At 45.0% G+C, this 13,555-nt stretch overlaps 1 protein-coding gene across 1 annotated transcript in view; it reads left to right on the top strand.

Moving 5' to 3' along the window:
- cacna1g (calcium channel, voltage-dependent, T type, alpha 1G subunit) overlaps nt 1-13,555 on the top strand; it is a gene marked incomplete at its 5' end in the record, with an annotated part of 243,541 nt that overhangs the window by 153,574 nt on the left and 76,412 nt on the right. The window contains one exon of the mRNA XM_079492215.1: nt 10,319-10,466. Coding sequence (XP_079348341.1) covers nt 10,319-10,466 — 148 coding nt within the window. The remainder of the gene's footprint in view (nt 1-10,318; nt 10,467-13,555) is intronic.

Genomic DNA, 13,555 nt, shown 5'->3' with positions numbered 1-13,555 from the left:
CTTCTGATGCTGGCTAGAACCCCACTTAAAAAAACAAAAACGACCACCACGCATGCATTGCGTACTGCGTTTTGTCCATATCATGACCACGCAGCCAGTCACACACACACCATTAGTTATGTGCCTGAGAACACGCACGCACGCACGCACGCACGCGCGCACGCGTGCACACACATCTCCAGAGTGTCCGACTCTTATGTTGTACTGTTGGGAGTACAGCCAGATAGAGACTTTTGTCAGCTTTGAGGTGCTGGAGACGTTAGTAGCACCCCATGGGTCTGTTACCCAACCCCCACCACACACACACACACACACACACACACACACACACACACACACACACACACACACACACACACACACACACACACACACACACACACACACACACACACACACACACACACACACACACACACACCCCAGGGTGCCACGCAATTGAGCCAACACACGTTGGAAGTCTGAGCACATATCCGTTTAGGCTATTGTGAGGAAATGCAGGATGAAATCTACAATTCCAATTCATCACATGTATACTGTATGTGTGTGTGTGTGTGTGTGTGTGTGTGTGTGTGTGTGTGTGTGTGTGTGTGTGTGTGTGTGTGTGTGTGTGTGTGTGTGTGTGTGTGTGTGTGTGTGCGTGTGCGTGTGTGTTTTTTTGGCTTGGTGCACATGCTTGGTTTCTCATGGCGTGTGGGGAAACCTTCAGGCTTTGCTGATGTTTGAATATGTATGACGTTCTCAGGAAGCGCTCGGAATTAAACCCCCGTTCATTTCACACTGTCCAAATTTACCCACGAAGCACTGCTGCTGATGATGTGTGCACTTCAATGCATTCCTTCCTCTTTTTTTTAAACCGTTGACCTCTTTGACTTGTGAAACAGTGAAACATGTTCTGCCAAGACTGCTTTTTATACATTCCTTTCAACTGCTTTCATCTTTTCTTTTGTAGTGCGCGCGTATGTGTGTGTGTGTGTGTGTGTGTGTGTGTGTGTGTGTGTGTGTGTGTGTGTGTGTGTGTGTGTGTGTGTGTGTGTGTGCGTGTGCGTGTGTGCGTTTTATGTCGTTGGTGTAGATTTCTTTTTTAATCGTGTAAAAAGATTACACTCTCAGCTTAAATTAACAGTCAGGATTTATTCTGCATCCTTATCCCTGTTATGTAAACTCTGCATGAGATGGTCATGGCCATTTCCCATATCGTCGCTGTCTGGTGTATGTCCAAAACCGTTCCTTATTATTGAAAGAACTACGTAAAATTGTGAAGAATATGAGCTTCACATGTCCCGTTTTCAGTACTTTTGTGCGACACCGTTGTGCGATGAAGTACAGTAGGGTATTCATTTATGAAAATAATGGAAAAAGTCAAAATAATGGAGATACAAGGTTTCTGCCCAACACAAAGTCTAATCTAATTGGCTCTAAACTCCCTCTGCCAACCTGGGGAGAGCAACAGACTGACCTCATGCTTCCTTCAGTGCATAAGCGTCCAAGTGAGTTTCCCCAGGCTGGACGTATACAGCGCGTGGAAGGAACACGTTATTCCAACCAGTTCCTTTCCCCTCCATTAGGCGCCCCGGCTGGTCAGGGGGAGGCGAAGGGATGATTACTAAGCGTTAGCATGCGGTGTGTGTCATGCTGATATATGATACACAAGTTTGACAGAGCAGCTTTGGCTTGTAGTCGAGTCATATTTGACCGTGGTGATCTACACTTCATCTGCACTCAAATACGTGCTGGCCTCGTCGAGTGCCTTGTCCACTTCTGCTAATGAAGTGTATCTGGAGTGCTGTGGTGGTTGTCAACTATATAAAGCAGCAGGACATCCCTGTCTTCGTATTAAAGTGCAATAGAATAGACTTTCCCAAACATGTCTGTGTCGCGGACCAATTTTGTATGGGTTACGAGTGAATAAGAATATCCCCTTTTTTCCGTTCACGACATAAAACAAAGTAAAACAAATATTAAGTCACATAACTTTCATTAAAAACAAATCCACCAGTATATCATACATAATAATAATTAAAAAAAATCTAATAATATTCATAAATAAATAAACTGAAAGAAGTAGACCTGCAGTGAAAATAGCAGAAAAAGTAGTGAAGATTCTAGTCAGTGCCCATAATAAAAAAAAAGTGCTATAATAATTTGTTTGTGCTACATGACTGATGCATTTTATTTATTTTTTGACAGTTGATGCCTGTTATGTGCTTACAAATAGACACACATGGCACACATTAGTGTTATTTGCAGAGAAAGTTATACTTCAAAGGCATAAAAAAACGTTCTCCGAGAGAACGGGCAGACAAGTGGATGCGGATCTCGCTGTCATTCAGGATGCCAATTAGGACATCCTGATAATATCACACATAGTCTAGACCGTCATCAGTATTGCGGTGGAACAGCCAACAAACAGCCAACTTTAGGCTAACTGCTTAACCCATTTTGGGCGTGAACCCCTTTTGGTGTTAGCATTATGTTATGCTTTAGCTATTGAAAAATAGCAGATCTACAAGCTCATAGCGCGCCACCGAGTGGCGCGCTATGAGCTTGTAGGTCTGCTATTTTTGAAAAGTCGTGAAAATGTGGCACAAATCTTTGAATATATATTTCAGAGCGAACATTTTTAACTAAATATATTTGCTTCTGGGGGGGTCCCTGGAACTACATATCTTGAGATGGGGGGGTCCGTGGCCCAAAAGAGATAATTCTGGGGGTCCTCGACATGAAAAGGGTTGAGCACCACTGACATAGAAACATGTGTTTTTCAGAAAAATGTTAGGATTTAGAAGCCTTTTTTTATCGACCTCAGTCCAAAATGGGTTAATTAGCTCTCTAGCAGTCACACTCCGTCTCTCTGAGACAGTCGTTTCTTCTCACAAAGTATAAAGTCCATGAAAGTTAATTTGATGATTGACTCTGGATTAACACGTTGGCGGCTTTAGATTAAAAGGTGACATGGCTGCCGAGATTGTTTAATTGCGTTTGGAGCATAACGCCGAAGTATTTGCGCCTTTGATCCATGAAGATCCCCCTGAAAATAGTTCCATGGCTTGTTAATCGAACCAAAAAATATTCTACCGTCGCGATTCGAGACAACAACAAACAGTGAGAGCTGCTGGAGTCCAGTTGAAACTATACCGTTCACTTGCGTTGAACTCATTTTCCCAGAAGCCCTTGCAGCCCAGAGCACGGGTCGATTTCCGGATTCGTCATCATAACGCGACGGCCTCGTCACCAGGTCCGCGACAAATCCGCTATTTATTTTTAATTATTAAGAAAACGGCGAATTAAACACATAAAACAAATAGCGGGTTTAGCGTGTTACGCAGGGCAGAAACATGGATTAAATAGCGTGGAAAGCGCGGTATGCAGCAGAACTGTTAATTATTAAAGTATAATAAAAGGATAGAGACCGAACCGGAGCGTTAGCCCCGCCCCCCCACTATTCATTTCGATGGAAGTTGCTCAGTGGCGTTTTGAAGCACCCGGAAGACTGCCGGAAGTACAATTATAACTCAATGGCTCGAGTGAGCGGAAGTTAAGACCGGACCTCGAAGCCCGGACCTCAAACGTCATACATGACGTCATGAACGTCCATCTACCTCCATGAAAGTGCTGCAGTTCCTCTTTTCGCCAGTAGGTAGTGGCAGCTTCAACGTTGGATAGCCTTACTGGGGGCTTGCTCTGTGCACACAGAATAACTCTTCCTATACTTCCGGGCCGCTTCCCTACTTCCTTCACAGGTGTTACCGATGGTGCTAATTAACTTAACCCATTTTAACCTGAGATCAGATTCTAAAAATCCTGACAGTTTTCTGAAAAAGCTTGTTCTTCGATTTTTCAAAAATAGCAGACCTACAAGCTCGTAGCGCGCCACTCGGTGGCGCGCTATGAGCTTGTAGATCTGCTATTTTTCAATAGCTAAATCATAACATAATGTTTAAAACACCAAAAGGGGTTCCCGCCCAAAATAGGTTAAGGCTCTGTTCCATTTAGTGTGCAGTGGTTCTCAAACTTTTGAATTCCAAGGACCCCCATAACTCTGAGAGTGTACAAATGGAACCAAACAGACTTACTTACTTACACACCAGTACAGGGCCATTTGGAACTCACTCAAGGACACAGTGACCCCCTTTCTGAACTGGTTGGTTCCCAATGGGAACCGGTTCAGTTCTTTTAGGTTCTTAGTCCATGAGCCAGAGCTCCAAAATTGGTGGGAAAAACTAGACCTATATTAAATTGTTTATAGGATCAATACAAGTAAATTAATACATGATAGCCCTTCCACAGTAGTAGCTTTTTCATATTTTTGATTATTTTGCATATTTTCCTACATAGTGCCTCATTTGCATATTTAAAAATCACACCCGTGTGAACTGAGTGGTGTAAGGTTTTATATAGCATGATCAGCTGTGGTCTGACGTAATGTCTGACGTAATGAAATAAGGTAAGGTATTATGTAGCCTGATCAGCTCTGATCTGACGTAATGAAATCACACCCGGATGTGATTTCACAACTGGCTTTTTCTGTGCAGAGAAAATGACCACGGTTGCTACGGTCATCCAGTTCACCCGGGTGTGATTTAATTACGTCAGAAATTATTTTGAACATAGCAACCATGGTCATTTTTTTCTGCACACAAAAGCCAGTTGTAGGAGTGGTTTACACCACTCAAAAATGTAAAATTTGTAATAGAATAAATCATTGTCTTCTATAACCAACAATGGTATGGTTATAGGTATGGTTTTGCCCACTCAATTCATAATTAACGTTCCAATTTTGGAGCTCTGGCTCATGGACTAAGAACCAAAAATAACTGAACCGGTTCCCATTGGGAACCAAAGGGGCCTGTGAGACCCACTGGTGTAGGAGAAGTATTTTCCAGTGCAGGTGCACAATAGCAGCACCCTGACTCTGTTTGACGAATGGAACAGAGCCTTCGTTAGTAACACCTGTGAAGGAAGTAGGGAAAGGGCCCCGAGGATTCCAAAATGGAATTGTGCATAGAGCCCATTGGAGCACCAGTCGCTGAGGGGCCACTAGATGGCGCTGTCTGCTGGATGCAGTCCAGTACTTGATTCATTCAGAATAGCGACGCTGGGGGGTTCGAGTGGTTAATCCGAGGGCATGGCCGGGATTGGGGCTGTAGTATTAATGTCCAGTAAGGAGGGTTTTAAAGTCGGCTTATGATATATTTTTAGCAACTACCGTTTGAAATACTAATGTTGTGTTAACAGCAAGCGTTCTTTTTCAAACTCTCTGCTGTCAGCAGTAACAGAGAAGAGAAGGAGACATGTAAAGAAAGAGACAGGATTTCAGCAGAAATACAGACAGACAGGCCTGGGCCGTGGCTCAGTGGTCCAGGCACCTTGGCTGGTAATCCAGTCTGGCAGTGTGCCGCGGGTTCGACTCCCGATCCCGACGGCCTTTACTGCATGTCTTCCCCCCCATCTCTCTCCCCATTTCCTGTCAGCCTACTGTCTGTCCCTCTATAAAAAATCACACCCGTGTGAACTGAGTGGTGCCCCCCCCCCCCCCCCCCCCCCCCCCCCCAGCGCCACCCTTGGTACTCATTGGTACTGGTGCTCATTAACATCACACACAAACAGAGTCACACACATAGTTGAACATCATGGACATTGCTGTTCCTTGGAGTGCACCACTCAAAAATATAAAATAAAGGCGAAAGCCACAAAAAAAAAGAAAGAAATACAGAAATACAGACAGACAGACAGACAGACAGCGGCATAGCAGAAGAAAGACAAGAAGATGGGACGACATTTTCTCCACTCATGTCAGAGAAGTTAAATGCACAAGCAGCTTATAGGTTTTTACTGTGCACTCTAGGAACTGAAGCCTCGCCAGAGAGACAATTCAGTCCAGTCAGCACTGGGAGGAAAAAGCGTTTTTTAATGAGGGGCAACGTTAACATGTTGGAAACACAATTGATATCCACTAGTGCATCGCAGTCCCATAAAAGCAACAAAACATGCCCATGAGGGCACTTTTTTTTCTTCTCCTGTGATAATAGCTCCAACACAATGTGCTGCAGTAATGCTGCAAAGCATGCGTCCGCACATCACTTTTGTATTCAGCTCTACCGTATAGCAGCGGTTGTGCGCTATATATCGTTCACGTGGCAGGTTTTCCTCCAACTGCTTTAGAATCTATCAAAGTAAGAAGACCGTTGCTTCATAAAATATAACAAGGCTCTATATATTATAGAGTCAGCAGGACTGCAACATCGGATAGCTCTGGCCAAACTACACAGCTGCTGAGTCATGGGGTGTTAAGTGGAAAAGAGCGGTCATTCCAAGTTTTCTAATGGTGTGAAAGCCACAGCGATTGGAAGGAAAGTGGGTTTTTTTTTTTGGTTCTTGCTGTATAAGTAAAGCGAAGAAAATATCAGTGCAGCATAAAATGTCGGGTTGGTGTTCAATGGTCGTTGTGTTTTGTAGCACAGCTCCAAGTAGGCCAATCCTTCGCATTCGATAAAGCACACAGTCAAAACTATGATTAAATCATTTCGCTATACAAATCCGGTCTACATCTTTATAAGTTTGAAATTGAATACGTTTCTGTCCCAGAAGCCTGAATGGGGTTTGTCAGCACTAAAAACTATTCAGATTTATTTATTTATTTATATTTTTTGGCAAAGATTAAGCGTTTTCCTATTTCCTCTTTATCAAAGATTTGATAAGGGATTTTTTTTTCAAGGATTTGTATTGTATTTGATGAGTGGATTCGCCATTCTTTTTATCAACTGTTTTTGATCTTTTTCATTTTTCTCCCCTAATTTATTCATTATGCCAATCCCTCTCCCATGCGTGTACAGTTGGGTGCCACCGATATTGTCCCTTATCATTTGACCCATTTAGGCCTGACCTCAAAATTTAAAAAAATCCTTCTAAATCCTCCAGTTTTCTGAAATAAATATTTTCACGATTTTTCAAAAATAGCAGATCTACAAGCTCGTAGCGCGCCACTCGGTGGCGCGCTATGAGCTTGTAGATCTGCTATTTTTCAATAGCTAAATTATAACATAATGTTTAAAACACCAAAAGGGGTTCCCGCCCAAAATGGGTTAACTGTCCTTTTGCGCAGATCACGCAAACCTCAGCAAAAAGAAAAGGACAATATCGATGGCCTCCAACTGCAGTCCCAGACACTACCTCTAATGTCGCTCTTGTAGAGCAGTGGTTCCCAAAATGGGGGTCCGGGGACCCCCAGGAGTCCTTGAGGGAGTTCCAGGGGGGCCCCAGCTAAATGATAGTTAGAAACCAAATGGACCCTTATGGGTCTGTAACTCAGAGAGTGTACAAATGGAACCAAATAACGGGTCCATTTGGCTCCATTCGTACACTCTCAGAGTTAAATTAACATTGATTGTACAATATAAATTATAAATTGCGATATAAACTCAGAGATAGAAATGCCATTAAATGGGGGTCCGTAGCCTAATTTATGTCAAACTGGGGGTCCTTGAAATGAAACGGGTTGAGAATCACTGCTAGAGCCGTCAACAAAATCTTCTCTTATGGGGGATATGCAGGCATATCTCTTTAAATGGGGGTCTGTGGGATAATTAGTGTCAATTTGGGGGTCCTTGACATGAAAACGTTTGGGAACCACTGTTGTAGAGACTATAAACCAGTGGTTCCTCAACCTTCTCAGGCTGTGACCCCAATAATACAAATCATATTTGAACTGAGGATCCCCCACCATTTATGATGTCTCTATGAGAGCTGCTGTGACACCTGGATTTCATGTCGGGGATGAATAAAGTACCTACCTACCTACCTACCTACCTACCTGCCTGCCTGCCTGCCTGCCTGCCTGCCTGCCTGCCTGCCTGTCTGCCTGTCTACCTACCTACCTACCTACCTACCTACCTACCTACCTACCTACAGTACAAGCACTTAGCATTGCAAGAGTTGAGTTCAATTTTGTTGGACTCGGTTCCACAGATAAATATTGTGAAATATAGCAGATCTACAAGTTAACAAAGCCTCGCAATGCGAGAGCTTGTTTAGATCGGCTATTTTCTATATTTCACATTATTTGACGTGCATTAATTGGCCAATGTTTCACCAATTTTTATAGTATAGTTTGTTTGCACTTTGCAGTAATTCTCATTTTTCTTTTTATTCCTTGTTACTTTTTTATGGTGTTAAATAGGTCTTCAGTCTTCACCCATACTATTACATGCACATCACTGTCACATCATCCAGCCTGGGGACCCCCTTGAGGGTCCTGACCCACAGGTTGAGAGCCACTGGTGTAGACATGTCTTCTCCGACACAATTCAATTCAAAGGGCTTTATTGGCATTTCCTGTGGGAAGAATGTGTCTCTGATGTCTTGGTACTCGACACATATGGACCCTTTTTTAAACTATAGCTCGTCGCCACTCAATGTGAGTTATAAATAATAGTGACAGCACCCGAGAGAGAGAGAGAGAGAGAGAGAGAGAGAGAGAGAGAAGCAAAGGCAGCAGCGTTGATGTAATTATAAATGCATAAAATAAGGATAAATATAATCATCGCCTGGTGTGATCTGCCATGACTTTTCTTTTCCCAACCTGGCAGAAGGGGTGAGTACGCCTCATGTGCTGCAGGTGAGCAACTCAATGCACGTGGATGGGAGGGGCTCACATTGAGTGGAAGTGTGTAGGGCGTATATGCCATTTTAATTCAGATTAATTTCAGTTCCCCAATAACCCTAATTATATGTTAAGTTCCACGCGAGAAGGATTCATGTTTTCTTCTCTCCGCCATTGCAAGACACTGTCTCTGCAAAACATCCACCGCGAGGCAGCTTGGAGTGGGAAGCCACTGTGCGTTAGTTTCACTATCAGCATATTGTCAGCCTGGTTTGACTGCGGCAGCAGCGTCGTCACGCTCTGTCTTCTGTGGGAGCGTGAATGAAATATGAGTTGGTCTGTGGTTTCCCCTCTAAGATCACAAACACACGCACGCACGCACACACGCACGCACGCACGCACGCACGCACGCACGCACGCACGCAGGCACGCACGCAGGCACGCACGCACGCACGCACGCACGCACGCACGCACGCACGCACGCACGCACGCACGCACGCACGCTTGGATGTGTGCGTGCGTGCGTACATACACACACTCGGGGATGACAATTTCATGCACTCAAAAACCCACGCACTCAATCATGATGCTTGTGTCACTATAAGCCCCATTTGGTGTGGTATGTTTTTTTTAACGCTGAGCATTAAAGTTGATGAAGTACATCAAGATTATACTATTCTATAAACTCCACATGCATGCGCCGTGCATTGAGTATAGACTTTCAGTGCTAAGGACGCCGTGTACAGTTCTATGATCCACGTGCACTTGTTTGTCATTAGCGATATTAATGGCACATGTCGCCCAAGAGAGTGAGGGTCCACAGGAGTCTGTGCGTAAACTGCGTATGCACTCGTGCGTGCGTGCGTGCGTGCGTGCGTGCGTGCGTGTGCGTGCATGTGTATATATATATACATGACAGGATGATGCATGTGCGTTGTTTAAGTGGCCAGACGGCGAGCTCCTCCAGTCGTTCATCAGAGCAGGTGACTTTGAGAGCATCAGGGTCTCTCCTCTCCTCGGGGGAACACCCCCAGCAGGTGACTTTGAGAGCATCGGGGTCTCTCCTCGGGGGAACACCCCCAGAAGTTACAACCTCGCTTCATTCACCTACTGGCAAAATGTACTTAAAGTACCAAAAGTAGAAAGTACTCATTATGCAGACTGTCCCATTTCACGAGTTTTCAAATCACGACGCATTGTGAAATTCCGTACTGTCTAGCACTCGGCGGCATGTCCTCATTTCATCATCGGCTGTACAAAGGCGCGGGAAAACTCTGCACCTGCACTCGCCACTCCCCCCACCCCCCTCTTCACCCACCCCTCCACCACCTGCACAGCTATTTTCAAATGGCCGTATATAGGGTTGAATTGGGTAATGTACAGTAGGACCTATGTTTTGTCAAGTATCAGTCAAATATTTGTCACTAAAGTTTTCATATAGCCTTAATGTAGTGGAGTAAAAGTGCAATATTTGCCTCTTTGATGTAGTAAAAATATTGGAAATTGGAAATACTCAAGTAAAGTACAAATACCTCAGAATAAAGAATGTAAGTCCAGTACATAAGTAAATGTATCTTAATTACTTTACACCACTGCCAGAAAGGCGGAAAACGTCCTCCGGGGTGCATGCGCGGGAGTCCATTAAGTGTGGCGCGGGGCCATTAATCGTCTCCGCCACGCATGTGGTCTTCAGGTCAGACGGTGCTATCCTGTCAGATGCCTGCGCGCATCATGGCAGCAGCAGCGGGTTCAGGGCTGCCCGAGTCCAGACAGCTTGATTATTGATGCGTCCCCGAGCGTTCTCCCCGCGCTGTTGACCCCTATTGACTCAGCCTCTCGGAGACGCATCCCCTCGCCCTCGCCGGCAATTAGTCTCAGACGATTACGCAGATATCTGTAATGGCTGAGGCACAACTGTTATTAACACCCAGAACACCCAGGGGTATTTGTAACCATTAAATCAGGACGCCCAGCGATGTGTTTGGCCTATTTTCAAGGTTGCTCCGCGCCATTTTGGAAGTAGCTTGAAGTGTAGCTAGATGTAGCCAAAACACCCCAGAGGGGATCGACAACAACGGGAGGTATGATTACTTCTAACGCGACAAGCGTTAGAAGCGTTTGGACCGTCCAAAACATAATCTTTGGTTAGAATTGGATATTGGACATTGATTTAGATCAATAGTTATTCACGTTTGAAGATTTTTCCTCTCATCCACTAAAATGGAGGGGGACCACTTTGGATGACGTCCCAACCGGAAATTACATTGAACGTTGCTCAATCGCTCCCAGCCTGTGGAACGGTGCGCTCTGTTGTGATATCATTAATGTTCCGTCCGCAATGAACATTCGCCGAAAAAGTACAAAGTATAGTAAAATTATGCCATAAATAATAAAGTGCTATAGAGTGAAAGGTAATAGTAGGAATAAATGATGTATTGGGGGTTGCCCTGAGCCCAAAACACATTTGAGAACCGCTGGCATACATGTTTTCCTTCCTTCCGTTGGCACTCCGCCCCGCCCCTATATAAGCTTCAAGGTGCCTCATTATCTCGCACAGCATAATTACCATTCTTCCACACAGAGGTTGTATCTGTGTGACTTACTTTTGTGTGTGCGTGTGCGCGTGTGCGTGTGTGCGTGCGTGCGCACGTGCGTGCGTGCGTGCGTGCGTGCGTGCGTTTGGTTGGTGGAGCAGGGAACTCATGCAGTTTAGCTGTCACGTACTGTACAAGGCTGTAACAGTTTGACGGCTGATTAGGATTGAGGAGATTGTGGGTTGACGAGAGAGAGAGAGAGAGAGATGGATTTGTATACATGGCGAGGTCCAAATAAAGAGTATTCTTGCTTTTAATGTATACAATGAGTCGCAATAAAGTATAAATGAATACATAAACAAAGAAATAAAGGTGAGGAAATCTGCATCTACCTAATTTTTCATTCCCTACTTTATGTCTCTCTCTGTCTGTCTCTCCCCCTCTCTCTCTCTCTCTCTCTCTCTCTCTCTCTCTCTCTCTCTCTCTCTCTCTCTCCCCCTACGGCTCCCTTTATCTCTGTTTTTCTTAATTACAGCCGGTGTCTAGCGCCCTACTTGTTGTTCACCTTCCTCTGGGTATAAGCAGCAATACAATGCAGGTGGTGGAGGGGTGGGTGAAGAGTAGGGGGTGGGGGTGTGGTGGGGGGAGTGGGGGAGTGCAGGTGGTGGAGGGAGGGGTGGGTGAAATGTGGGGGGAGTGGGAGTGCAGGTGCAGAGTTTTCCTGCGCCTTTGTACAGCCGATGATGAAATGAGGACATGCCGCCGCCGAGTTCTAGACAGTACGGAATTAATGCCCAAGGTCGGATTTTAAGCAGGTCTATACCAGCGAACTTCCTCACTTTAATTGCTCCTGCTTTTCGTTATAGCATCATGTAAGAGAAAAATGGGGGCATCATTTTGGAGGAGAGCCCAGAACAGTAATTAAGCGTGCCCTTATGTAGTACATCATGGAGGTGTATTTATCTGTGCCAGGAGGCCAGATAGGGCACGTTGCAGGGCACGTTGCAGAGCAAGGAAAGGATTATAATGATGCAAATTGGAAGCGAGGGTCCATTGGATCTCTTGTTAAGAGATGTATACGTTTCTCTCCTCAGTGAACCCGACATGACTATAAGCGTATGTAGAGCGCCAAAGTCTGACGTAATTTACTCATCATACCCGCTTTGCAAAAACAATGTCCATTCCACCGCTTATCCGTAGTCGGGTCGCGGGGGGCAACAGCTCCACCAGAGAGCTCCAGACTTCCCTCTCCAGAGCAACATTAGTAACTTCCTCCCGGGGGGGCGTTCCAAGGCCAGTGAGTCGATGTGATTCCTCCAACCTGTGCCTTAAGTTGGTCTGCCCCGGGGTCTCCTCCCAGTGGGATGTGTCTCGAGGACCTCCCTAGGGAGACGCCCGAGAGGCATCCTAACCAGATGCCCTGAACCACCTAAGCTGGCTCCTTCCCCAGTGCAGAGGGAGTTTTGTAAAAACAAGAAAAAATAAAAAAGGCTGCATTTTTTCTGATGTGATAGATTAATATTTGAATTACTCAGGACTGGGAGGAAGGTATCCCACTTTTCCCACTTTTTGTTAAACTTATCCTCTTGTAGTCTGAGTATGAATGTTCCATGACGTATATTTCCCCAATTGTCTCTTGTTGCTAAGAGGATCTCCATTCAATATTTGTCAGTCTGAGGTACTGTATCTTAAAACACAGAATATAAAGTCTCCATCCCATAGACTTTTTTTTTAAAATAATCGCATCATATAAGAACTGTGTTCCCAAAATGACAAAACGCCCTAATTTTACTCCTGCCGAATGTGTTGCAATTGTCACTATAAAACAAACAGACTGTATCAAATATGAGTGGACTGACTGTCGTAAACGATACAGAGACACCGACAATATTGCCGAGATGTTTTGCCAATGTTATTCTCCATTAGAGAAATAACTTCCGCAAACCAGGGGATGAGCGAGCGACGTCAGGGACACCAGTACTCTACCTACAAGCTCACACCTGTAATGTGACACACGTTGTGAAGTTGTTGATCTGCTCTTTTCACTGTTTCTGAGCAAGTTTTGCCTGTAAACACAGCCCCCAAAATAGGGACGCCATGTTGAGAGGTCTCCCCTCTCCAGTCCATTCTCTCCCTAGAGAGAGAGAGAGAGAGAGAAGAGAGAGAGAGAGAGAGAGAGACAATGTGACAGAGAGGCGAGCAGGGCGGCCTGCAGGCATACAGAGTCACAGATGAGTAGCAGTGACGTGCAGAGAATGTTAGAGAGGCAGGGGCTGTAATTCCCTTTTGAAAATAGCGGATTTTCCAAAGCTCGCAACATGTCGCGCTGCGGGGCGGCATGCATTTCTACACAGAGGACTAATTCTTTCAACGTGAAATGCTGCGTTCAAGTTCAGGGAGAGGTCGGGGGAGAAAAAGG

Source organism: Electrona antarctica, assembly GCF_951216825.1.
Source record: "Electrona antarctica genome assembly, chromosome: 22".
NCBI classification, from domain to species: Eukaryota; Metazoa; Chordata; class Actinopteri; order Myctophiformes; family Myctophidae; genus Electrona; species Electrona antarctica.
The sequence above is the reverse complement of the archived record's forward strand: the minus strand, read 5'-3'. Positions and strand labels throughout refer to the sequence as shown.